The sequence below is a fragment of the Leptosomus discolor genome, chromosome 5 (assembly GCF_034619465.1).
Source record: "Leptosomus discolor isolate bLepDis1 chromosome 5, bLepDis1.hap2, whole genome shotgun sequence".
NCBI classification, from domain to species: Eukaryota; Metazoa; Chordata; class Aves; order Leptosomiformes; family Leptosomidae; genus Leptosomus; species Leptosomus discolor.
The window spans coordinates 59,765,038-59,791,083 of record NC_141395.1 but is presented as its reverse complement, the minus strand read 5'-3'; the positions used below and the strand labels follow the sequence as shown (position 1 = coordinate 59,791,083).

The 26,046-nt window shown below is 48.7% G+C and overlaps 1 protein-coding gene across 1 annotated transcript; it reads left to right on the top strand.

The window, feature by feature from the left end:
• The first annotated feature begins 1,519 nt into the window (after positions 1–1,519).
• RRM2B (ribonucleotide reductase regulatory TP53 inducible subunit M2B) lies at positions 1,520–18,795 on the top strand. The gene is made up of 9 exons (XM_086465201.1): positions 1,520–1,573; positions 7,011–7,166; positions 8,850–8,966; positions 9,913–10,046; positions 10,852–10,946; positions 13,310–13,443; positions 16,650–16,754; positions 17,853–17,966; positions 18,448–18,795. The coding sequence occupies exons 1-9, from the start codon at positions 1,520–1,522 to the stop codon at positions 18,598–18,600; spliced, it is 1,062 nt and encodes a 353-aa protein (XP_086321327.1). The 3' UTR covers positions 18,601–18,795.
• The last annotated feature ends 7,251 nt before the right edge of the window (positions 18,796–26,046 follow it).

Genomic DNA, 26,046 nt, shown 5'->3' with positions numbered 1-26,046 from the left:
TCGTTCCCCACACCGTGCCCCAGTGAGGCTTGGGCTCCTCTCACAAGGTGTAAAAAGGAGGAGGCAGATATGGTCCAGAGGAGCCCAGCTGGCCCAGCTTCCGCTTGCCGTGCTTGGGAAGTGGGGAGAGGGGAAGTCTCAGTCACTCTGTGGCAGCCAGGTGCCTTTAAAAAAAAAACCACTGAAATTATTAATGACAGAGAACTAACACAACCGAAGGTTGCCTTTCTGAAAAAGGATACCAGAATCCCTTGATGCCCCTACCTGTACATTATGTACCTTCCCTGGCTGTGAGCAGGCTGGAGATGTTTGGCCAGTGCTTGGACTGGGGAGCACTGGGCAGCTGTTGTGGGGATGGTGCACAGGGTCTGTGGACTCGTCTCCACTGAGGAACTCCAGGTCTCCTCCTGAAGGGACCTCTGGGCATTTCTCTTGGCCTCTAAAGAATGGCTCAGTCCTGCTGGTCTGCTGCCTGACTGTCTTGGTGCTCATATATTTTTAGTTCTCACTTTCTAGTGTTTGCTGTTAGATTTGTGTCTTTGATTTCTGGTCTTCTTGACAAACCAGGCTGTACCTGTTGGGTGGGATTTTTCTTCTCTTTTTTCCTATGGACTATTTTATTGGTTTGATAAATGACCCATATGTCTACAGGAAAGGGGCCCAAGGGCCTGGCCTGCTTCAGCATGAGGAAGGAAGAGGAAACCACTGAACTCTGATAGTTTCCAACTCTGGATGAAATCTCTCTGCTTGCAGGAAGGGACAGAAACAAACATCAGTAGTGCTTTCACTTGCGGTATTTGCACTCAGTGGCCCCTGCAAGCACCTCCAAGCAGTAGTACAACCATGTAAGTTGTTACTACTGGAGGGTGTTCTGAGGTCTGTATAAGCTCAGGATGGATTAAAAAGGACTTTTTTTCCTTACATAGGTCTCTTTCTTGTACATCCAGTAACTGTCTTAGTGACAGCTACCACCACTACCTTCAACTCTGTACACATTCTTCAGTAAATATTTGCAACAAAACAGTTAATTTCCTCTTTCCATTATCCGTTCCATAATCTTCCATTTTCACCTTTCACAGGCTTGTCTAGTATTTTCTCCTACTTCGGGGCTGTTGTTTCTTTTGTTGTGTTCCTTACAAAATAAGACCAGCAGTTGCAATCAAGGCTCTGAGCGTCCCGTCTCCACCTGTCTCGGCAGCCGTGGAGGCCTGGAGACCAGGGCAAGCCGGCACAAGCCGGTTGCCCCCCGAGACCGCCTCTAAGCACCCGGTCCCTTCCCTGGCCTCGCTGCAGGGAGGCCTTGACCGCCGTGAGCCCAAGGGTGCGGGACGGCTCCCCCTCAGCGGCCGCCCCCCGCCCGGGCCGGCCGCGCCGCCCTCAGGCCGCGCCCAGGCGCTGCCGCAGGGCCCGCGGCCGCCGCCGTTGTCCGCCCGCCCCGCCCGGGGAGGAGGAGCGGTCGCGGCCCTGGCCGTTCCCCTTCAACCATCTCCGCCCTCTCGCGGCCCAGTCGCCGCCGGCCATGGGCGAGCGCCGGGGGCGAGCGGCCCTGCAGGAGGCGGCCGGCCCGGAGCGGGTAAGGCCGGGGCCGCGGCGGTGGGGCCCCGCGGCGGGTGTCCCGGGCGCGCTGACGGTGCCGCCCGGCGAGGGGGCCGGGCCGTCCCCGGGGAGAGGTGCCGCCCGCAGAGGCGTGCGGGCGTCCCCGGGAGGCAGCGCGGGCGGCGGCAGCGCAGCCCTGCCCGCCGCTGTCGCATCTCGGGCCTTGCAGGCACCCGCCCGGCCGGGGCCCTGCCCGAGCCCTGCCCGAGCCCTGCCCGAGCCCTGCCCTCCAGCCGGGCGCCGCGGCCTCCTGTACCGCCGGGGTGCCGGGCCAGGCCTTCCCTGGGGAGTGCGGGTCTGGCACGGAGGGGTCCCGGCCACGCCGGCCGTGGTGGCTTCTCCCCCGTCCGCCCTGGGGATCTGTGACACGGCTCCGTGGCGGTGCTTTGGGTTGGGTAGCCCTGGAAAGGGCACGGGGTCGCCCTCGCGTCCTTGGCCCGCTCGGGCTCGGTGGGGTCGTACCCTTGGGGCGCCGTGGCCGCGGGGAGCACTGAAAACAGAGGTGTGATGAGTATGTACAGTCAGCCAGGAGTCGGGCCCCGGTCTCGGCCAGGCCCGGGGGACCCTGTGTCGCCTGGTGCAGGGCCTGGGCAGCACCAGGCCTTGCTGCCCTGCGAGGGTCTGGGCTTGCAGAGCTGTGCCTTGTCCCCGCTGCCCCGAGCTGCCCTGGAGGCAGGCGTGGGTGTTGTCGGGTGGTCCTGGCTTCCCAGCCCCTGGTAGACCAGGAGAGTCTGCCCCCAGGAGGTGTCTGAGCTCTTCTGGGTTCTGCCCTGTGAAGCCAGGCAGAGGTATGCAAGGGTAAAGGATCTTTACGGCAGAGAAGCCCGCGTGGTCTTTCCAAACCTTTGTGCCTCAGCAGTACTCAGTACTACTGAGTACTTTTCCAAAATCTGGGGCATGCCGTGTGGAATAGAAGCCTAAAAAAATCCCTTAATGTATCCCTCTGTGAACAGTGACATGCTGTACCTGCCACGAAGACCTGCTCGCTCTGGCCTGCCAGAGGCAAACAGTAGTCCTGTGCATCCCCTTGGACGTGCAGGACCGGCAGGCATTGTGCTCTTCAGCTGCTGTGTGGTGTAAGCCATCTCTCCTGGGAGTGCCGGTGATCTTCCCAGTCCCACCGCCAGCGTGGCCTGCTCTGCCCAGGGCTCGCCTGAAGCCTTTGGGAGCTCGTGGGATGCGCGTGCAGCCTCTTACCAGGGTGTGAAAGGGCTCGTGGTCACACACCATGACATGGTATGTGCCACATCACAGTGCTGGCTCTGCCAGCGCCTTTAGGTTTTTCCTTGGCTACAACTGATGTAGGGTGTGTAACTGAGATACTTGCACACACAGGCCAACAGCTATTGCCGTGGTGTGGTGGCTATACTTGTGTATATACATTATTTTTTTCATAGTTTGCTGAATTTGAAATTAATGGAAAGAGCTTCAGTACTAGTAAGCAGTCTTTGTTGTCCATTGGGTTTATTGTCATCACCAGAAAAGTTTATCTGTAGTAGTTGCAGAGTAACTGGAATATGATGTACTGGAGTGTGTCCAGCAAAGGACGAATGACTAAGAGACTGGAGCATCTGTTGTATGAAGAGAGACCGTGAGTGCTGGGGCTGTTCAGCCTGGAGAGGAGAAGGCTCCAGGGGATCTCATCAGTGTGTGTAAATACCTGGTTGAGGGAATAAAGGAGACGGAGCCAGGCTCTTCTCAGTGGTGCCCCATGATGGGACGGAATGCAATGGGCACACTGAAACACAGGAGGTTCCCTTTGCACGTAAGAAAACACTTGTTTATTGTGAAAGGGGTCAAATGCTGGCACAGGTTGCTCATAGAGGTTATGTAGTCTCCATCCGTGGAGATACTGCAATCTTGGCTGGACGTGGTCCTGTGCAGCCTGCTCTGGCTGACCCTTCTAGAGCAGGGGTTGGGCTGTGCCCACCAGCTTCAGCTCTTTTATGAGTTTGGCTCATGTTGTCTGAACAGAAAGCAACACGTTTGCATTGTAAACTGGATGCTCTTCATTATTATGGCTAGTGTTGACTGCTTTGTACACCGTCGTAGAATTAAGAAAAAGATCCGGGCTGCAGATTGAAAGCGGGAGGTGTATCGGCCTAGTGGCTTTTACCTTCTCCAGCTCCTCATAACCCTGCCAGGAAGGCAGGGCTGGGAACGTGTTGTGCGCCTTCAGCACCAAGTGGTGGCTGCTCTGAAGCCTTGGCAGCGATCAGAGTGTGCCGTGTGTCCGAAATTGAATTAGGAAAGGATCTTCCATGAATTTTCAGCTGAGTTGTACCAAGGCATGTACTGTGTTAACAAGCTGGCTAGGTAATGAGTATTACTCTGTTGAAACTTCGTCTCAGAGGATTGGAAACCAAAAGGGAGAGAGACAGGACCCTCTCATAGCCAGCAGCTGCCTGCCTGCATGCCACCTGCCAACTTGGAAATGGAACCTGCCTGTGAAACTTCACCCCAGAAGGGGTTAGGGGAGGTGGGAGGTGGGTTGAGGGGGGAGGTTCCAGTATGGTGCAGTCTCTGTGGGCTGACCCTTCCTTTTTTAAAATTTTAAAAAAACCCACCTATTTTTTTAAAAAAAAACAGTACCATTTTCCAAGTCTGTGTGGAGGTCCTTCTCGGGGTCATGCCATCACTCTGAGTCTTTGGCTCCTGGAAGCTATCCTTCTGCTTTCCTGCCATCAGGGCTCTCCAGAGCATACACACTGCTTCAAGGGCCTTTTCTGCTTCTCTTGCCTTTCTGTCTCGCTCCGCTCTGACAGTATTTCTGGTGTGTTGACCCCTCTCTCTGTGGCCTTCGGCATGGCGACTGTTAAAGGCCATTGGAAAAATGACAAGTGGTCTTGTTCAACATATTCATCAGCGACCTGGATGAAGGGACAGAGAGTACCCTCAGCAAGTTTGCTAATGGTACACGGAGGAGTGGCTGATACACCAGCAGGCTGTGCTGCCATTCAGCGAGATCTGGAGAGCTGGGCGGAGGGGAACCTGATGAGGTTCAATAAGGGCAAGTGTAGGGTCCTGCACCTGGGCAGGAATAACCCTGTGCACTAGTACAGGCTGGGGATCGACCTGCTGGAGAGCAGCTCTGCGGAGAAGGAGCAAGACTAAGAGGGGACTTTATCAACACTTATCAATATCTAAAGGGTGGGTGTCAAGAGGATGGGGCCAGGCTCTTCTCAGTGGTGCCCAGTGACAGGACAAGGGGCAACGGGCACAAACTGGAGCACAGGAAGTTCCGCCTCAACATGAGGAGAAACTTCTTTACTCTGAGGGTGACAGAGCACTGGAACAGGCTGCCCAGGAAGGCTGTGGAGTCTCCTTCCTGGAGATATTCAAAACCCGCATGGATGCCGTCCTGTGCAACCTGCTCCAGGTGAACCTGCTTTAGCAGGGGGGTTGGACTGGATGGTCTCCAAAGGTCCCTTCCAACCCCTGCTGTTTTGTGATTCTGTGAAGTGCTCCTTGTCTCAGTGTTGGTCTCCAGTTTTCCTGCCATACTGGATCTTTGCTCTTCCTGTGCTCCACTTCACTTCTGTACACCGTAAGTATTTTTCAAGTTATCTCTGTGTTATGGGCCCTGCATGATGGCTCAGGAACATCAAAGCTGAGGTTGGTAACTGCTAGTCCGCCTAGTTAGGCTAAAATAAATCCTTGGGCATAGTCCCCAGGCAGTATAGAAGGGTTTTGCTTGGGAAAATGCTGGGCTAACAAGGCAGACTTTTGCAGTGTTTGCTTTCTCAAGGATGATGGCTGGTGCAGAAGCAGATGGAGATGCTAGCTGCTTGGCAGGCCCTGGAAAGGTGTGTGTGAAGGCAGGGTGTCATCCCTGCTGGGCCCAGATTCTCCTGAGGAGACTTTCAGTGGGTACTGCAACCATCTCTGTGTCCTGGGAAATACAGAAGGTCTTGCACTCTCCTGGCCTTCAGCAGAGACTCTGCAAGATGATGCTGGAAAATTTGTCTTGTGTAATTGAGTAATATTTTAGAATGTAATAAAGTGGTAAAATTGTAATCCAGAATGTGCTTCCTGATGCGTTTTCTTTGGGAATCTGTGATACGTATGCCAGCTATGCAATGTGCATGTGTGTTTGTTTTTAAAACGTGAGTAGAATTATTTGTTGGAGGGTATTCTCCAAATTGAAGTAAAGGATTACTTTTTATTATGTGAGTGGTTACAGGCAGACTGGGTGGAGAAAGGACTTTGGCACTTCCTCGGAGAGTAGAATCAATGGTATACAAACCCTTTTGCCCCCCTTCCCTGCTGTATTATATGTAATACCTCGTATGCTGCCTGTGGTTAGTTATCCTCTGCAGTGGTGTCAGCGGGATCTCAGAACCGACCCAGAAAGGCATCCTGCTGGCTAAACTTTTGGTCACTGTGAGTTTCCAGCCCTTCTGGAGAGGCTGCAGCATGCTGTCCTGGCAGCTCTTCACAACGGTTGTCTTCAGTAGGTGCTTGGTGACCTGCCTGGCAGGGGTGCTGTCTGGTGTTGATCCCGGAGGCAGATGTCCGCAGCCAGAGGCGAGGTGAAGGCCCTGCTCATGGAGTGCTCTCTCCGTGCTGCTCTTCACTGGCCTGTCTCCTAAATGTCAGCCGTCCCCACCTTGGCTGGGCAGGTAGCTCTCTGAGGAAGAGCTCTGCACAGGCATTCTCCGGGAGCCCGCGCAGAGGGAGCGGGGTGGGGATGGGTGACTTTAGGCAGGGATTTTTGTGCTGCCCGCTGTTGGAAAGAGAGGCACATAGCTTCGTATCTGCACTCGAGGGAGAGCCTCCAGACCCGCGCCGGTGTGGGGGCCGCCTTCTGCTCACAGCAGGGTTGCATACCCGAACCTCCATGCAGAGTCTCGTTGTGGCGCAGGGCTGATCCTCTACCAACGGGGATTAGTTGCTGTGATCTCATGACATTTTTAAGAAAGTCCATCCAGACCCAAGTGTCTCGATGTAAAGCGAATGACTTGGAGGTAACAGGGGCAGTGAGCCTCATGGAGCTGTGCGGGATGCGGGCTGGCGGCAGCGTGTGGTGACCTTGCAGGTGTCTTCCCCGTGTGCAGCACCGCAGCGGCTGACGCTGTCTCCCAGGGCAGCTTTCCTCCTTGCTCTGCAGAAAGGCTTCCTCTGCCCTGCAGAAAGGCTTCCTCTTTGGCACGCAGGCGTCAGGTGCTTCCTGGGGAGGGGGTCCTGGTGTGAGCGGTGCTGGGTAGAGCCAGGCAGACAGGCAGCACTGCCGCCCTGGCAGCGGGGGCACAGATGGACGGCGAGGGGGCAGGTACCCCAGGGATGGGTCGTGCGTCCACCCGAGAGGGGCAGGTGCGTGTCTGTGTGACACGGGAGGCTCTTGAACCACACCTTTGGGATATGGGGAAGAGGAGGAACAAGTAACAGCAACCTTAACTCTGCTTTATCTTCAGAGCTCGTCTCCAAGTGCTGCTGAAAATGGCTCGGACCCTGACGAGGAGCCTCTTCTCAGAAAAAATCCCCGGCGGTTTGTCATCTTCCCCATCCAGTACCCAGATATATGGAAAATGTATAAACAGGCTCAGGCCTCCTTTTGGACAGCAGAAGAGGTGAGCCCTGGGGCCAGTGGGTTGGCACGAGGCACTCAGACCAGGGTCCTGGCGCTTCCTTCCTAGCTCTGCGCCTGGCTTCTGTGTTGTAAGGGTTGGAGTTAATTGCATCGAACACGAGGTGCCTGCACCAGAGCAGGACTGCCTTCAAGGACAGCGGAAAGAAAGCTGCTTCCACAGGGCCACTCAGCGGGGCTGGTTTACATGTTTGGTTTAGGACGAGATGGAATTGTATCTTGGTGCGCTTCTCTGGTTATAGAGGGAGCCTGAGTCAGATAGCTCTGATCTGTGGTCACGTTGCTCCTACCCTGTTGCAGTCTCTGTACCTGCAGCTAACTCCTTGCCCATGTAAGACCTTCTGGGTACTTTAATGTGAATGCTGTTCTTTAATGTTAGGCACCTATTTTCCAGAAATATGGTGATATGATAATCAGGGACACTTGCTAAAAATGCTTCTAATTGACTTCTGATTGCCCTGGTTAGATGCTTGTCCCATGTTATAATGCAAGCTCTAAGTTTTTCCCCAACGCTGCTGGTTAGCCAGACCTGAGCAGTACTGAGCTCGCTACGCTTGCAGCAGTGGAGGCTTCTGAACACTGCCCTGATCTGGAGAGATTACCTGCCAGCTGAGCTGCTTTTTCCAGCTTGAAACTTCTGCAGCCTTTGCTCGTTCCTGAGCAGTGATGTGCAGTTGCAGAGGAGTGAGCTGAAAGCACTGGCAGGCTCTAAGTAGGCCAGAAAGCATCCTGGTATGGCGAGGAGCAGCTGTCTGTAGAATTGCTATTGGGTTGCCTGCCTGGGAGGCTTGCTGCCCTGTTGCAGTAGAGGTTGATCTAAGCCGTTAAAGGAAAGGCATTGGCATTCCTGTCTGATCAGCATTGCCCTTTTACCACGTTACTGGCTCCTTCACACGCTGTCGTACCATTTGTTGGTGCATTTCCAAATGAACTGGAAAGTTAACTGTAAAATTGGTTTGTGTGTGTATACGCGTACATGTTTATATACACACACACACATACACACGTGTAAGTTTTTAGGCTCCTCTGTTTTTCGCATCTAGCCCTGCTTAACTGCCGCTGTGGTTCAGAAATCCCTCCCTTCAAACAAACAAACAAACAAACAAGCAAAGTCTGGGCGAAGGAAGCTGTGGTTTTCTACTGTGGCTAGAGTTCAGTCTGGTAGACAAGAGCAGTTGCACGGCGTTCGCCCCATGCCATTCTTTGGCGGGGTGGAGGCTGAACACCTGCCAAAGGCAAAAGGCCCCTCAGTCCATCTTTTGGCACACCTGGGTAGAGGTTCCTTGGAGTATCAGCGTTTATTTCAAGTAGAGTTTAAGTGTCTCAGAGTGAGCTCTGCTTATCGGTGCATGTTCATACTCATGACAAGAAGATAGTAATGCTTTCCAAAGTCTTGATTTATTTGTAATTCAATAGACAATGATTTTTATGCCAAATTACAAAAGTGTAAACTGTGAAGCAAACACGTGGTGTTACTGTTGCAGAGGGAGACAGCAGAACTGCAGTGTCTGCTGTCTTTTGGTCACATGTATTTAAATTCTCTACATGTAAAGGTTTGAGAGCAAACACCAAAACTCTGCCTCAGTCATTTGACTAGGCTGCTTCTGTTCTTACAGAATGACAAACTCAAAAGGGCAATAATGTTTTTCTTTTTTGTTTTCATTAGGTTGATTTGTCAAAGGACCTTCCTCACTGGAACAAGCTGAAAACAGATGAAAAATACTTCATCTCTCATATTCTAGCATTTTTTGCAGCCAGTGATGGAATTGTAAATGAAAACCTGGTGAGAAAGCTTTACAGAGGGCTTGAATCTTTACTCCTTTTGTTGGCTTATTTGCTTTTCATTTTGGTTTTCTCACATTAATGCATAAGTTTATTAAATGTGTACTTTTTTTTTCTTCCCATCATCTCACCTTTGCCAAGGGGAGTAAGCAGCTTATTATGCTGGGTCCAGCGTCTGAGTTAGATCGGGTCAACTGTGGTCAGCAAGACTCCAAATCACATCACTCTTGGACACAGTTTTTAAGTTCAGCCTTCTGCCTGGCTATGTTGATCTGCATTTCTCAATGAATCCCCATGCTTCTTCCCGTGCTTGTGTTAAATGAGAGTAGGGAGGGATTGTGCTGTGCCATGCTCTGTATTCTTCATTTTGGTAAAATCCATTTTACTCTCACTGAATGGTATCCTAGAATCTTTTAGGGCTGCAGGTGGGTGCTGCTAAAAAGGTGGGGAAATCTTCCTGCTGGAATCAGTTCTGGACTGCAGAATGTCTCACCACAGGTTATCACTGGTATCTGACTGCAAATGCCCAGTTTAGATCTTGAATGTCTATAATGTGTAGACTGTCATAGTATGTGTGCATACGTTGCATGAACACATCTTATGTCATACTGTTTATATTTTTCAGTGATGAACAAAAAGTCTGAGGCTTTGTTCAATATGAAGTGTTTACTAACAACATTTTGCTGTTCCCCTCCTGTGTACTTGCACCCTCATCCTTCGCTGCAGCTCTCTATCTAATACGCACAGCAGACGTACTTCTAGCCAGCTTGCTTTATTTTCTTCTGCACCACACCTGTCCTGTTGACCTATCTGTGAATAAAGTAGGGCTGAACTGCTCCCATCCTTTCTCTGTCGTAGAGATCTATTGTCTCTCCCCTTAAGCGCAGAGTACTGTCATGCAGGACTGGTTTTGCTGTACTTATTGCCGTACTTTCTGGTTTTCGTAGGTGGCGCGTTTCAGTCAGGAGGTACAGATCCCAGAAGCTCGTTGTTTCTATGGCTTTCAGATTCTCATTGAAAACGTTCACTCAGAGATGTACAGCTTGCTCATAGACACCTACATCAAAGATCCTGAGAAAAGGTATACCTCTGGATGTGTTAGAGACCCATGGGAAATCTGTTGCCTAGTCCAGTGTCACCGTTGTTGGGCAGCAGCAGCTGTCTTCTGTTTCGTACTGACTTACTGGGGGAGTTGGGGATGGTTCCTTAAGGCTTTCAAGGCCTGCATGCCTGACCCCCAAAATGGAGAGAAGTATTACTGACCAACAGACTTGTGTGGGAGTGTCAGAATGTTTGTTAATATTTGTATAAGTCTTTGATTGCAGGAAGCGTGGACTGTGTGAAATGTTGTTAAAAGGTCATTGTGCTCCTGAGGTGCTTGCTCTCACATCAGCAAAGGATCTGCCTTGGGAAATTGAGTGCTCCTGATCCAGCTGGTGTTTCTAGCATATGCTAATCAATGTATTGCATCCTTTCAGCTTTTTTGTTGTGGGTGCTTTTTCATACAACTTGAACTGCTTACTTTTAAAGTATCGGGTTCTTTGGAGAGCCCCATCACCTTTGTGTGTTGGAGGACTTCCTAGTCTAAATGGTAATACATTTGAAAAGAGGCACTTTTCCCTCAGAGACTCCACCATGGTGATGGTCAGGCAGAGCTTAGTTTCCCACAGTGACATCCTGTGTGGGGATAGTGGGGGGCCTGCAAGGTTTTCTTTAGGTGTTTAGCATGGGAACAGAGCTTGTGATCGTGGGAATTGTCCCTTTTGTGGAGCTGGACAAGATGAGGTTTAGCTCGGTGGGTAGGAAGTGGCTGCTGTCTTGCTTGAACCAGGGCAGATTTACATAAATGACTTATTTTGATGTTTTCTCTTTGTTTTCTGCTGTAGGGATTTCTTATTTAATGCTATTGAAACAATGCCTTGTGTCAAGAAGAAAGCAGACTGGGCTCTGAAGTGGGTTGAAGACAGAGAATCCACTTTTGGTGCGTAGCTTCTTAAAAACTAGTTTCTATTGCACATGTCACAAACTAATCCTCTGGGAGTGAGCTGCATCCCTGGAACATGAAATGAAATTCTCCCCAGATGATGTTGTGGCTTGTGGGTCTCTGGTTTAACTAAAGGACTAGAAGTAACTTCTAGTGAGCATGTATGTTTTTGTCTTCAGCTAAAGCAATACAGTAATGGCAGTGCCCACTAGAATCATGTTAGGAAAAACGCTTGTGGGTTTCTCTGTCTCTTTTTGTCTTTATACCAAACAACCCTAGTTTCTTCAGTTTTTGCTTGTAGACTTTGTTTTCTAGGAGTTCTGATTATTTCTTCCAGTTAGCTCCTATTTTGTACTCTCTGAACTGGGCAGCTGAAGTCTTGCAAGTCCAGGCTTTTTCTGTGTTCACGTTGATATAGACAAATCCTTGTGTGACGTTAGCCTTTTTTTGTAACACCATGACTGAGCTTGGGCAAAAAAGAGCCAAGAATCATCTATCTCTGATGTTTCTGGTTTGCTGCTGGGACCAGGTTTCTAGTTTTTGTATCTCATTTCAGAGCTGGGATGCTGGCTCAGCGTCCATCAGCATGGTGCAGGGCATCCTTTCCAGTGTTCTGCGTTCAGCTTACTATGTTGACTCTGAAGGATGTGTTGTAGCTGAAATGAATAATGGGCAGACTCTGGTGAATTTTCTAAACCAAACATCCTCTATACTTAGAGAAAGTGTAGATGGAGAGATTCAGACAGGCGAACAAAACAAACCTTAATAGTGTTCTTTTGCAGCTTCTGTTGCTCACAGCTCTTGTTTGAGTGGGGTGGTTCTTGTAGCTGGAGATTCTCCTGTCCTGGAGCATCGTGCTGTCTCTCCAGTCTGGCTTTGCTTGCTGCGTGTGGAGTCCCTTCATCTCCTTCATTCAGCTCCCAGCAGCCTGGGGTGTGTCAGAAATCAGAAGGTTCCCTAACTCAAAAAGCAATGTTCTCCCCACCCCCTGCCTCCAAACTTCACGCGCCCTGTCCAAATTTTTGTAAAGTACATTTCTACTCTTCTGTTTTTTCATCTTATTGAGAAAACTTCTGAAGTTTAAAACATTTGGGGAGTCCAGGACTTACAGTTATGGATTATGAGATATGATATGTGAAGGTGGCTGGCTGGCTGGCTTGTTTGCTTGGTGTTTCTTTCCAGCTTGGGGACCTGGCCTGCAACCAGATCTCTGCAGCTTGGGTTGATTTCTTGGTTGGTTGCTGTATCTGTTCTGTGGACTCTCAGCCTCCCAGCGTGCGCTTATGTTTTGTGGTGCTGTTGATGGGCAATTTTTGTTTCAGCATAACTCATTTGTGTGATAGTCAGGTGGAATGTAGTAAAAATTTTATCGGCATTCAGTCTTCATTAAACTTGTATTGTATCAGCAGCCTTCCTCCACTCCTCTCTAGAAGTAACCTAGGAAATTTTTAGTGTTGTCAGACAAATTCTTTCCTTAGTAACTTCTGTGATACCTGTAAGTTCATGTTGCTTTTCATGCTTTTTTCCTAACTTGAATTTCTTCAGATGCACCAGCAGATGGCATTTGCATCTTGAGAGGAAGTGAGACACCTGGCTGTTTGGGGGTTATTTTGTTATTTAAAAAAAATTTTATGCAGTTCTCCCTGGGAAGAGGCACCAGCACTTAATGCAAAAGCTCCTCATGTTAGAATATACTTAAGGCTCTTTCGAAGCTGTTTAAACTAGAATACATGGAATGACGTGTCTTCACCAAGCAGTCAGGTGGTCTTGTAGTCTGAGGAAGTACATTCCTGTAGAGAACAGGGAGAACTGGGACCAATAATGCTGTGCTTTCTGTGGATGAAATGTGGGATAACAGGTGGGATAACATAAACTGTTGTGTCTTGATGAATTACATTCTGTGTTCTTCCACTCTTGTAAAGATATGATTTTATGTAGATTCTCAACAAGCAGAAATTGAAGTGTAGGGGGTTTTTGTTTAATTTATAGGAGATTTGTTCTTCTCTCTGTTTTGTCTATTAGTTACACAGCTGCTTTCCTGCCTTTTAGGGAAAAGAGATAAAGGAGTACTAATGTCTTGGCTACTTTGTACAGTTACATTCTTTCCCTTTTGACCCATGGCAGTTTCAGTAGATGCCCTGGTTCTTCAGTTCTGCTGGGGTTACCTGTGGTTAAGTGCGGTTGCACGTGTAGAACCCCTATGCCTCCAGATCTGCTGAAAGATGTGGTCAGATACGACACCTGGTGCTGGAAAGGGGATTGCTTCTCTCCAGCATCGGTCTGTCTGATGCAAATGGTGCGTCTTGCTGACAAGCAATACACTGTTTTGTGTCTAACTGAAAATGTGTTATGTTAAACAGGTGAGAGAGTGGTTGCCTTTGCTGCAGTTGAAGGCATCTTCTTTTCGGGTTCCTTTGCTGCTATATTTTGGCTAAAGAAGAGGGGCCTGATGCCTGGACTGACTTTCTCCAATGAACTTATTAGCAGAGATGAGGTAATGTGTCATGTCCTACATACTGTCTGGGAAGGAAGGTGAGTTTCCAGGAGAAGGGCAGAATTATATTCATAAAGATTCCATAGTCTTGCCAGAGTGGCCCACCTCTGGTGGCAAGGAGGGCTGGAGGGAAGCTGAAGAGAGCAGAAAGCAGTTTTTGGGTAGGAACCAGTGTAAAAGAGAATCCAGCAGTGAGTAGGGGAAGCATTTCTGGGTATGATTGAGCCTTTTTAATGTTGACAGTGCTGGAGGCTGAGGAGGTGGTAGAAGTCTGAGTAGGTTCTCTGCTAGCCAGTGGCAGCAGTAGGATTTTCCAGGGAAAGTTCACTGTCCTGGTAGCATAGAGGTCCTGGTTACCTGCCAGGTAATTGCAGGCCACACTCCCTAGAGCTTCTCCTGCAGCAAGCCTTCTGTGTCTGCTTTAACATCACCTCCTAAGCAGCACAGAGAAGAGACTTCCTTTCCCCAGAGCAGTGCCTGACCCTGCTTCTGCAGCCTGACAGAGGAGCTGTAACTGCTGACGTGTAGGAAGACAGGAGTCCTGCAAAGGAGCAGGCTGTCCCCAGAATATTTCTAAAAAGGGGAGAGAAGCAGACTTCTAGCTCTAAGTTACTAATGAACTTAAAGCCTAGGTGCTGCTATGTCCCTCAGCAGAAACACCTGCTTTTAAAGGGAGTAAACATAAATATTAGCAATACCCTGGTGCATAGTATGATCAAAAAGGTGGACTTTTTGGATTGAAGGGGACGTTTGTTTTCCTGTGCCGTGAATGGAGGCAAAAGCCTAGCTGCCCAAGGACCGGTGTGGAATTGCACTGTCCCCAACTGCAGTGGGGGCTGGCTTGGGCAAGGACATAGCTAGGACATGACTCTGAGCCTTGCTTTGCCTTAACGGCTTCAGTCGGGTTCAAGTGGCCTCCTCTTACCACTCCCTATCTGTCCCTAGTTGTGGGGCCCAGAGCTTGCAGACAGCCTTCTGCATCCTTTGTGCATCTGTCCCCTGGCCACCCCGGGAGGTTGCTGCAGAAGCAGCAGATATCGTTCCTCTCAGTGTTCTTTTGTTGCTGCACAGTGATAAGATCTGCTACGAGGGGGCAGCTACAGGTCTGTTAGAGGGGAGTGCTGCTTAGCTTAGGATGTGGTGTGTCTGGGGGGCTGCATGTCAGCACTCCAAAGGTGGCAAGCCTCGTGCTGGCAAGTGCCCTTTCTCTTCTCTGCTTCCTGCGCCGCTGCCTGCCAGCTGGCAGTGGTTGGTTACGGTTGGGGCCTGTCTTTAAGGCACCGCACAACTCACGGCACTGTTGGCACTGAAGAAGCAGAAAGACCAGTTCTGTATGCAGTATGAACATGCTAGTGGTTTGAACTTACCAGAATTGGTCTAACAGAAGAACGAGCTTTATCGTGATGGAAGTAGTTTCCATGGATTAGATAGACTGATTTGAAAGGAGGCATCTTACAAGATGCCTTTAATTTAAAAGACACTCTTGAGGAAAGTGATATGGTCAGTAGGCAAAACCAAACAGTTCTTCAGTCTTGACCTTCCTTGTGTCTTCTGTTTCTGTGAGTCATCACAAACTAAGCCATTCGAGCGAGGAAGTATTTGTTTGTTAGAAGGGTTTCTTGCAGGTGAATGAGACGTAAGTTCCTCTGTACAGCAGTGTAACTGTACTTCTCTGCAGAGTCGAGCACCAAAAGACTGAATTTTTATTGAGCTCCGCTGGCATAATTCCAACTGCAGAGCTGTTATGAAGGGTAAGGCTTGGTGCCCAAAACACCTGCATTGAAACCCAGGAAATGCTGTTACAGAAGCAGTGGTGGTAAGAAGAATCCACAATGGAAAACTACACAAACAGTTTTCTGATGCACCTGAACAGATAAATGGTTAATGCTCAGTATGTTTTTTGAGCTGCAGGCTCTGTTCCCAGGCTGTTCTTTGAGCTGGTGCATCTCTGATTCTTAAAGGTGCAAAGCTGCTGGGAGCACCAGTCAGCAGAGCACACCAGTTCAGGTGAGAAGCCAGGCATGTCCTGCATCCTGCTGGAGATGTTGCCATGGACAAGACCATGGGAAGCCCTGCAGCTGGCAGCTAATGCTTTCCCTAGAGGGGCAGTGTTTCCCAGATTATGTTATTTCAGGGCTGTTTCGTGACCTGAATCACAAGGATTTTGTAGCCTTTCTAAGAAAGTTTTTGCTTCTTGGTTTTATTTTGACCCCTGTTAACAATAGCACTGGATTGTCTTACAGCCCATAGCCTGCCAAGTGCTTCTGACTGGTTTTCCCTGTGGATGTGCCCTCATGGTGTGTATAGGCTCCAATCACCACCTTGCTGTCAAGAGGAGAGATGGTAGCACAGTGCTGCTTTAGTCTAGCAGCCGTGGGTATGGCTGAAGCCAGAGGTTCAAGCTGTAGCCAGGCAAGCTCAAATAGAAACTGAAGCATCTCTTGGAGCAGCTGTCTGGTGCCTACCTCAGACTGTGAGGGATTGCTCGTCTCCTGATGTTGTCTTATCCTGGCTGGAGGCTTTTCTGGAAGTCTTAGGAGTGAACACAATTTACCGGGCTCCGTGCAGGATAGCTGGGTGAAATGTGAAGGTGGGTTGAGTTGGGGCACGATAGTCTTAAGTGTTACAAACCTGCAAACATTGTAGTAGCAAATTCCTCACAGTAACTGCACGTTGTTTGGAGAGATGACCTGTTGATCTTGGATTTGGTGTCTCTAATCTGAATCTTCCTTTCTGAAAACGCTGTGAGGAGAAGGAAGGGAAGAAATGCTACTAAAAGAACTTAAACCAAGTATTTCTGTACAGCTGTCTTGAAGCAGAGAGTAGCTAAATGGTCTATGTTAACTGGCAGGTGGTTTTGCAGGTCTTGATGTAGGAGTCTTTCTGCAAAAGCATCTCTGACGGGAGGCAGGGCACAGCAGGGCTATGTGTAGGATCCCTCACAGCAGAGCAGCTCTGAAAAGTATTTACCTGAGAAACATGTGTGCTGAGCGTTATTTTGGCACGGGTGGTATGCGTTGGATTTCATATGTTACTAACTGGGTTGTAAACTAAAAGTGCCTGCTACACATGGTAATGTTAAGACTGTGAAAGAAGCAGGAGGCTAGGAAGCTTCAACCTGAATGAGGCTGCCTCATTCAGGTAAGAGCAAACTATGTGGAGAAGGGAAAACCTGACTTTTTTTTCATTGTTCTCTGTTGTTTCAGGGTCTACACTGTGATTTTGCTTGTCTAATGTTCCATTATTTAGTGAACAGACCATCAGAAGAGCGGGTCCGTGAGATCATTGTTAATGCTGTTGAAATTGAGCAGGTAAGCCTGGCCGTGACAGCATCGTGGGCAGCACAGGACCAGTTTATGTGCAATAATGATCAAATTAACCTCTAACTTTGGGGCTTCCATGTTTGATACTTGGCTCAGGCATGGATCCCTGATGCGTTATACCATCCTTTCCTTCCTCCTTGATGACAATAAAAGTGAGAGGCTTTCTGATTCACTTGTTGAGCAACTGGGAGAAGCTAAAGCTATCAGCTGGTTTCCTCCTTAATGACAGAAAGGAAGAAAGGCGGCCTGTCTTAGTATAGAATAGAATAGTTGCAGTTGGAAGGGACCTACAGCAATCATCTAGTCCAACTGGAACTGTCTGTTAGAGAAGAGTTTGTTTACCTCTGTCCTTTCAGGATCTTTGTCTCTCCCTACTGTATACACAGCCCTGCTTGTCCTCAGAAGACAGGGTCTGTTCTGGCCACGTGTACCATGCTAGGTTCTGCCTTTTTCTGAGGTTGCTGTCGGCTTCTTTCACATGAAGTGCTGCCTGTCTGCAACGACAAGTTCCTGCACTGCTGAGTGTTGGCAGGATTGTAGTTTGTTCTTTCTTTTCTCTTGTCATCTAACTACTGTGATGATGATGAATGCCCCAGCTTCGCCTCACAATACTGACAGGTATTGCATCGATGCCTAAACATACACGTGGCTGGGTTCAGCACTCATATATATCACTATCCTCTCCCATCTGTTGTTCTATAATGGTTGGAAGCCAATGAAAACTGGAGATTTCTGGATCTATTCCTGCTCTCGCTAGTATGGTCTGTAGGTTTTCTTGAACTTGGAGTTCAAGCTTACACTGAAGCTTGGAGTCTTATGGGGGGGTGGGGAAAGGCAGATCAGAGGGACAGTAATAAAAATTCTTGTGCCTTTTCCAGAAAAACATGCTAAAAATAAAGGAAGATACAAACAACTACTGAAAACAGCAGACACTTGTTGAGTTTAGTGATGCAAGTTATTTATTCAGAGGACTGCCTGGGGAGCCTGGAATATCACAAATTGTGTTATACAGAGCACAGGTGTTTTCTCTCCTTTTCCCTTCTTAAATTTTATTTTTCTAAATGTCATCTATATTTTAATTTCTAGGAGTTTCTAACAGAGGCGTTACCTGTAGGTCTGATTGGAATGAATTGCACTTTGATGAAGCAATATATTGAATTTGTCGCAGACCGGTTACTGATGGAGCTTGGGTTCGCGAAGGTAAGAGGTGCAATTGTCCGAAACGCTGGCCTGCCAGGACAGCCCAGGACAGCTGTCAGCACAGAGCGCTCTCTTAACATGCCTGGGAGCAGGTCAGATTGAGCGCTTGCACTTGCTGTGAGTGACAGCCAAAACCACAGCATTAATATATATGCTTCACTGTTTAAAAGAGCAAGAACAATTTAGGCCATTGTTTCCCTTCAGCTGCTCTGCTGGTTTGTAATGAGAAACTTATGCTGTACTCAGGTGCTGCAGTCCTTGAAGGATAATAGGCACCTTGCATGGGTGAACTTCACCATGGACCAAACTCCTGGGGAGTGACGGTACTGAATTTGCTTAGATAGGTGTCCCTAGATTCTACAGCATATTACAGCAAGGGATGATCTGGTTTGAAAGGGTTTGACTGTTTTGTTTGTTGGGTTTTTTTAAAGCATTTTTATCCTATCAGAACCACCAGTGTAATAATGTTTCCCTTTCCCAGGTCTTTCATGCAGAAAATCCTTTTGATTTCATGGAGAATATCTCTCTGGAAGGAAAAACAAATTTCTTTGAGAAGCGGGTTTCGGAATATCAACGTTTTGCTGTTATGGCAGAAACAATGGACAATGTCTTCACTTTGGATGCAGATTTTTGATAACTTGGCAAACAAAATGGTGACTGTTTCCCTCTCCCTGTCTCGCTCTCTGCTGTGAAGTTCTCTTCATTTCCTGTCCTGGAAGTGGAGTCTACTGGGATTTTTTTCCTGGGTTTTCATGTTGTTTGTCTGAGGAGTAAATATATTTCTGTCTGTGTCATTTAAAAACAAAGCGGGGGTTTCTTTTTAAAAAATTTCTATGGCTTTTTAAAAAGGATGGCCTTTTTAAGATTCCCTTGACTCATGTGCTGTGATTGCTGTCTTTAAAAATGACTGGAATGCTACTACTTTTTTAAGACTTTGGTAGTGTTTTAAGAAAGCAAACTGCGTATTTACCTCATGTTATGGTATCTTAATCTGAAAACCAGATGAGGTGTCGCTCTTATGTATATATGTTCCTATAAATTATTTTCATGGTTTCTATTTTCATGTTTATAGATTTGGTCTAGAGTAAAAGATCTTCCCTTTCTTCTTGCTGCAGGTAGAGTAATAAGTGAATGTGGGAAGATATTAATAAAGTATGAAGTATAAAATCTTATTAAACCCAGGGATACGGCTTGATCTCCCCGTTAGCCTGGGTTCTGTCTGAAAACGTTTTTACTCTGGTTGCAAACCTGATGGCTGTTGGTAGGAGTTGAAATACGTACGATTTTTGTCTTACAGCTGTTATGAGCAGGTCGGTGGACTTTGAATGGTTCTTCAAAAGGCAAGCCTGTTAATAGTGGAGAAAACCCACATCCTGTAGTTCTTTGGCTTGTGCTGCCTGTTTTCCCCTGCTTCTCTGAACAAGTGCCTTATTAAGCAGTGTGTAGTTGTGCTGAGTTGCAGTCGGCATCTGGCATTGGAACAGCCAGCTCTGGGTGTTTCCTGTCTTCCCTCTGTCACGCTGGGTGATTTGCTGTTCTCCCCTTCTTGGTTTCACCTGTGCATTGGTGGGGTGAGAAGGCATATCATTCCAAGGGATTATCCCTGGAGGGTGTTACAAACGTACTACTTGGGCTGTAAGGAAGCACAGTAATGTATGAAGGTACTTCAAGTTGTGTGTTTGATGTGAACCATTGAAACTGTTGTCACAGAAGAGCTTCTGGAGGAAGGTATTAAACCTTTCAAAACCAAAACTTGGAGTAGTATGGATTATCATCACCTTACGAAGGACTATTTGGTTTTTGGTGTGTTCCAGTGTGTGCTTGAAAACTTGTTTTAATTTCTGTCACATGCAGAGAATAGAGCAATTGAAGAATAGCTAACATACTGCAGTGGTACTTGGGACGGAAGGGCTACTATTCAGTTGTAGATGGACTATTTGCAAATACATATGCTCATTTTTTTCAAAGGTGGAGTGATTGTACATGAGCTAGCCAAAGGGTTTATTAAACCCAAGCATTTATTCATAATGTTCAGCTATTTGTGTAAGAGCTTTTATAAATCTTTCTTATTGTTGCAAACATCTTGTGCTGCTTTTGATATGCCTGGCCTGACATGAGCTGACAGGTTATCAGTGATGGGATGGTAAAGGTGTTATTTCCCTGCCAGCCCAGATCGGCCACAGCCTTGGGTACCTGAGTTCCATGAAACAGGTCTGCTGCCTTAGTGTAGTTCCTAGTGAACAACTGTCCCTGGTGTAAAAATAAGCAGCAAAACTGACTGGTTTGTTTTGCGCTTGGTGTTAAGATGATGAGTGTGTAATGAGCATGGAAACAGGACAGCTTTTTTTTTCCTAGAGAAGAGCCTGCATCGTTTGACATAAGATACTTGAGAAGGGCAGAGGGGGACCTGGAGAATACAGAGAAAACCTGGAACTGATGTCCTTCACTAACATCCTGCAACTTCAGGAGAACTATGGACTCAGAGAGAAAATCTGACGCCTTTTGGAAATACTGTGTTGATGGGGGAGAAAGAGAAAATGTTGTAAATGGGTCTGTTGTTGGAGGAATGGAGCCTATTTTTATGTCACTAGAAGTACTAAAAAGCATTTGTTTTGAGTGTTGTGAATTAAGATGAGAGTGTACAGAATATTCAAATATGAAACTGCTAAGTGCTCAGGTTCTGTAAATGTGTGAGATACCAAAGTCTGGTACAACAGCCCCCACTCCATTTGTATGCAAAATACATGTGTAGTTTCAATAAAACTTGAATATGGGGAGGAGCATGCCTTTGTTTGCTAGTTATGTGCTGTCTTGTGAAATTCAAAACGATGAAACTGGGCTGTGCTGGCGTAAGTTGGTGTTCACAGCTTTGGGGTTGTGGGAGAGAGCTACGAGTGCTCCATACGCTGTCTTGCACTTTATGAGCGCTCAGCTTGCTCTTTCTTGTTCCCAGGAATGGGGTTTGCAGTCTAGGGAGCAAACAGATATTTTTTTCTGGAATTTTCTGGCTCAGGGAGAAACACTCCAGAAATGTAGTTTTGGTGGGTGGTACCTGGGGGTCAGGCTGGGCATAGCAGCGTGGGGTTCAGCCCCCTGAGCTGGGACCAGCCAGGCCTGCCTGCAGCCAAGCACTGAGCAGCTGGGGCTGGGCTGGCAGAGGTTCACACCTGATATCATCTGCGCCCTCGGGGGTGTCAAGTCAAAAGTCTTGTCTCTGCTGCCCCTTTGTGCCTCCTTGAGACAGGCATGAAAGGCACAAATTCCTTTCCTCTCCCACCAGTGCTAGGTCTTGGGCAGAAACCGTGTGCCTCTGAGGGCTCTGGTAGAGAAGCTGGGTCTGGTTCTGCACATCTCGCGCTGTGGTCATCACGCTTAAAAAAGCCTGATGGGGGTGTGTGTGGGAGAGAAGTTGCGATGCATCCCTTCAATATGTAGTCTGCATGCTCTGGGTTGGTACATGACTCCCGTTATAGTCAGTGGGATGGAGAAGGTGCTTCTGGAGGGGCTCATCTCATGGTGAAGGGCATATCTGCAATGGTCAAGTGAGCAGAAACCTGTCTTGGGGGGCTGCAAGGGGAGCTGAAGCTCATGGGTAGAGTCCCACCCTTTAACATCCAAAATGGCTTCTGTAGCTCCTGTTGCTCTCATTCAGGCAGACACGGGGGTCCTAGCAAACCCCATGACTTGATTAACAATAGCCACAAGCAGACAGCATGCTCCCAGCCCTGCTCTCTGATCGTGACACCGCTGCGGAGTGCAGGAGGTCGGTGACTGTTCCCAGCCCTTGCTGGGAAAGAAAAGAAAGTGGGTGAAGACAGGGCAATTAGCAAGCTCCTTCTTAGTGTTTCTTGGCAGCCTGGAGGCTGTGTTGCTGGATTAGTAAGATTTTTGGAGCAGATGAGGGCGCCGTGCGCGTGGCAGCTCACCCGGAGCCGCGGCCAGCCCCTGGCCAGCCGACACTGCGCTAACCCAATTCTGCCGCGTTCCTTGTCCTTGACTTTGAACCAAACAGCAAGTCTGGCCTCCCTGCCAGTCGCTACTCCCCAGCCTTCCTTCCAGCCCTTCCGAGGGGTTGATCCGGGCTGGTTTTCCTCCTGGTGGAGCCCTTGAGTCAGCAAACATTAATGTTTCTGTTGCTGTATTCTCTAGAGCTCCTTCTGGGAGAGAAACAGTCGCTGGAGATGCTGATGTGTTAGTGTTATGTGTAGCCAAGTACGTATTTGCCAGGAGGATGCTTGTGTGACTGGGGACCGCTGTCCGCACTGCGCTCTGCAGAAACAGGCACGTGCCTGTTAAACTTCCTCTATGTGCACGCTGAGGTACACGTGGACGTACGCACTACACGTGCACAAAAGCAGAGTTGAGGGGTGAAGCCTTTGCACGGCAGGTTTTAGCAAACCCTCTCCCCGCAGCAGAAGGGTGAGATGGACGCTGTCATATCTCTATGAAGAGATGCTATTCCTGGTTTGCCGGCAGCTGCCTGCCCTGCTCCTCGCCACTTGCCCACAGATGACGGCAGCGGCACAGCCAGAGGCTTCTCCCATCCCATCATACGTAATCTGGCTCCAGGAACCCAGGCTGCCCAAGCCATGAGGCTACAGCTGCTGTGCTCTGCTAACTGAAATCTTAAACTAAGGTTTTTTTAGCTTAAAATGCAGGTCAATCTCAGGAACGGCTGTGTTTGGCCAGTGTGGACGCACATGCCTGCCTTGAAGAACATTAACTTTGGTCTCTGGCTGTTTGAGTGTAGACAGGTGGATGGGCTCAGGAGTTCCCTGTTGCATTTTGACTCTAATAATGAAATAAAAGAGGATTTGTGAGTGACAGATGTGAGATTTCTGTGACAGGCAGCAGAGCTGCCAATATTGCAGCTTCTTGTGGAGGTCTGCTGACCAGAGGTCCTGCACTGCAGATTCTTCTTCCCAAATCTGCTTGAAGGGCTTACCCAGGAAACATTCTTCCCCCAGGACTGCTATTGCTTTGCCTGCACCGTTCATTGCTGCATTGGCTCTAGTGTGGCTGCTGGTGTGTTTGTGGGGACAAATCCATCTCATCAATCCGTTTTTTTTTTTGCTGTAATACACAGTTTGGTTAATGTTACTCCGGGAATGGCTTGGAGTAACTGCTGCAGCATCTCTAGTAAACTCATAATACGAGAAGGAGAGCTGCCATAGTGAGCTGCGTGGACCAGCCTGGAATCAAGGTTGAGGTGTTGACTCCTGCCGTGGGGACAGGCCACCTTTGGGCCTTGGTGGTGCCTGTTCCTTTAGTGAGTGCCTCTCGCTGCAGAGGCAGAAGGAGGTTGTCACCAACAGATGATGAAAAGGGATTCAATGGATTGATGAAAAGAAGATGTTTTGGATGCTTCCATGACTTCACCAGCTGGGACCAACTTTGGCTCCTGTCCTTCTGGTGCTCAGTGAATGTCAGAAGAAATCTGTGTCAGGCTCAGAGTGACTGCTAGATGGCTTGCTGTGTGACCTGCTCAAAGCCTGTCCCTGCAAGGCCCTCCTAAACATCATGCCGCAACTCCTCTTCGGTGGCTACACAGAGAAACGAAGCTGCTGGGACGCCATAAGCAGCTCTGCACGGTTGCTCCTCTGCCCGCTCTGTGTGATGGCTGGTGTGGTGATGCCGTGACCTTTCAGCTGCAGCTCAGGCTGAAGTCCTACCTGGCCTGGGCTCGGCGCTCACTGAGCCCTGCGGGGAGCCCTGTGCTCAGCGTCAGCAGTAGAGGAAAGGTCTGAGGTGAAGCACGGGGCTGACAAACCAGGGGCAGATGCTGACAAGAACCGTATTTGCTTGCCCCAGCCTGGGCTCAGAGCAGGCTGTGCACTCATGGCTGATGTGGTTTTGGGGGGGGGGGGGGTTTCAAGCCCCCCAAACAAGGTCCTGTCTCAGGTTCTCCATAGGTCTTTCCTTTTAGTGAGAACACTCCCAAAATCGTGCTGCAGGCTCTGGTGAACAGCAGAGTAGTTGGTGGGATTTTTTTTTTCTTGTCAGTTGGCAGATCCAGAAGTGTTAAGAACAAGTCTCAACGTGCAAATAGTTTTTACTCATCTGGTGAAAGCCTTTGGCACCACAAGCTAACTTGAACTTGAGAGCTGCAGGAAATGTTTGGCTGCCCATCGCTGTTTCTTAGCCCATGGATGTGGTTCAGAAGAGATTATACTCAGGTTGATTTACAAGGAAATGCAAGAATCCTTTCCGCAGCTGGTGACCTTACAATGCAGGAGGCTGTTCAGGCTCTCCACTCGTGCCATGTCTGCAGGTCTGTTACCAAAGGCTTGTCTAGCTGATGGTGGTCACCTTCACTGGCCTCTGCTGTGGGTGATCTCCAGAGTGGGATGGGCTGTTTTGCTGCTTGCACGGGCTGTTTTGCTTCTTGCACAGGCAGTTTTGAATGATTAATTGAAAGCAGACTGAGGTGGCACATCTGCCACCTCCTAGGAGACTGGCACCACCCAGGGAAGGGCTGGGGGCTCCTGAAGGTGGTGACTTGCTTTGGGTAGGACAAGTATGACAGGCAAAAGATGTGCTGGTGACAGTGGGAGTGACAGCCAGTTCACTCCTCATTGCTTAGATGCTAGCAGCTGGGAAACAAAAATGATCATCACACACAGACTTGTGCGATCACTCGTGTCCTGCACTTGCTTTCCTGGTGTCTCCATCACCCCAATTCTGGGAAACAACCCGATGGTGAACAGCACAAATATTGATTAATAAATATTCAATAATAGTGCTGAATAATAATACCAGTGCTACCATCTGCTCAACTGGAAGTCATGGCAGAAGCAGCTTTGGGGGCCTGGAGAATCACTAGTGCTGGAAGAAATTTACTGCCAGTGTTAAACCTGAGGAGCCCGGAGCAGACCTAGGGGATGCCTGAGCCCCAGGAGTTTCAGCTCCACTGTGGCTGTGGCCACTCTGAACTGGGCAGTGGCAACAGTGAAGGACTGAGATCCCCCTGCTCTGAGCCACAGGTGGAGAGACCCTAGCTCCCAAAGCAGGGCAAGCCTGGGTGGACACAGGACACAGAAGACTTGTAGATCCCATTGAGATTATTTACAGCTTTGGAAAACATATGATTCTCTACCAAACTGAGTGTTTCATTACAAGGTGTCTAGCATTTGAAAGCATTTCTGTGGGACCTTACTGGCTTATTTGCTACTGGATTATCTTTTTCCAAGCACAGACTTGCTTTTAAGCATCCTGTCCTCCATGGCATGGAGCAGGACTTGGGGTCTCCCTTGGGAGAGTGGCAGCTTCAGGGCAGCTCTCCAGACCAGAGCTGGGTCCAGGGACATCTCAGGCACCTTTTGATGCATGGAAACTTACCCAACCACCTGCCTTTCCCTTGGACATCTCAGCTCTGCAGGTAGGAGGAAATCTGGGTTGCCAGGGCTGTAGCGGAGAATGGGCTTTAAATGAGGCTCCAGGAAAGCAGGGGGATTTCTTTGAAATATGTCTCAGCCGCTGAGTTCCTTCTGTATAGCTAGCTATGGAGAAGAGTTTTGTTAGTAAATTTAAGCCACATTAGTGAGTAAAGGCTCTTCAGATCTTGGTTGCAGGGTCCCAGGGCAGCATGGCATGATAAAACCCATGGTGCAAGGCAGTACCAGTTTAAGGGTACGATAGTGAGCATTTCTGCCACATGAGAAGAAGCTTTGTTATCAGTTATTGATTTCTTTTTTCTTTCAGTTTGAAGGGAAATAGAGTTAAATTACAGCCTATTAGGCTGACTGGAGAGCTGAATGTGTTTATTGAATGACTTCATTCATAGCATGTGTAATTGCCTGCTTCAGAGATGGGTGTTACGATAAGCCCCGGCAGAGCTGCCTTGCTCCTTGCCGTACCCTCCATCTCCTGTTTACTCATCCCTCCGCAGGCTAATGGGACTGTGTGTGGAGGGGGCTGCAGCTACTCCAGCCTACAGCCGCTACTGTGTGTGCCACGTTTTTGGATGAACACCTTGGAAAAAGCGTTTCTTGGTTCATTTCTCCAGGATGCCTGTAGTTAAAGGCTCCTTCCATGCAGCTGGACCAGTCTGCTTAACTCCTCTTGTTAGCTGAGCAGGGCG

Coding starts and splice junctions, on each gene's coding strand:
- RRM2B (XM_086465201.1), top strand. CDS start 1,520: ATGGGCGAGCGCCGGGGGCGAGCGGCCCTGCAGGAGGCGGCCGGCCCG. Junction 13,444..16,649: donor AACTTATTAGCAGAGATGAG/GTAATGTGTCAT, acceptor CTGTTGTTTCAG/GGTCTACACTGTGATTTTGC. Junction 17,967..18,447: donor TGGAGCTTGGGTTCGCGAAG/GTAAGAGGTGCA, acceptor TCCCTTTCCCAG/GTCTTTCATGCAGAAAATCC.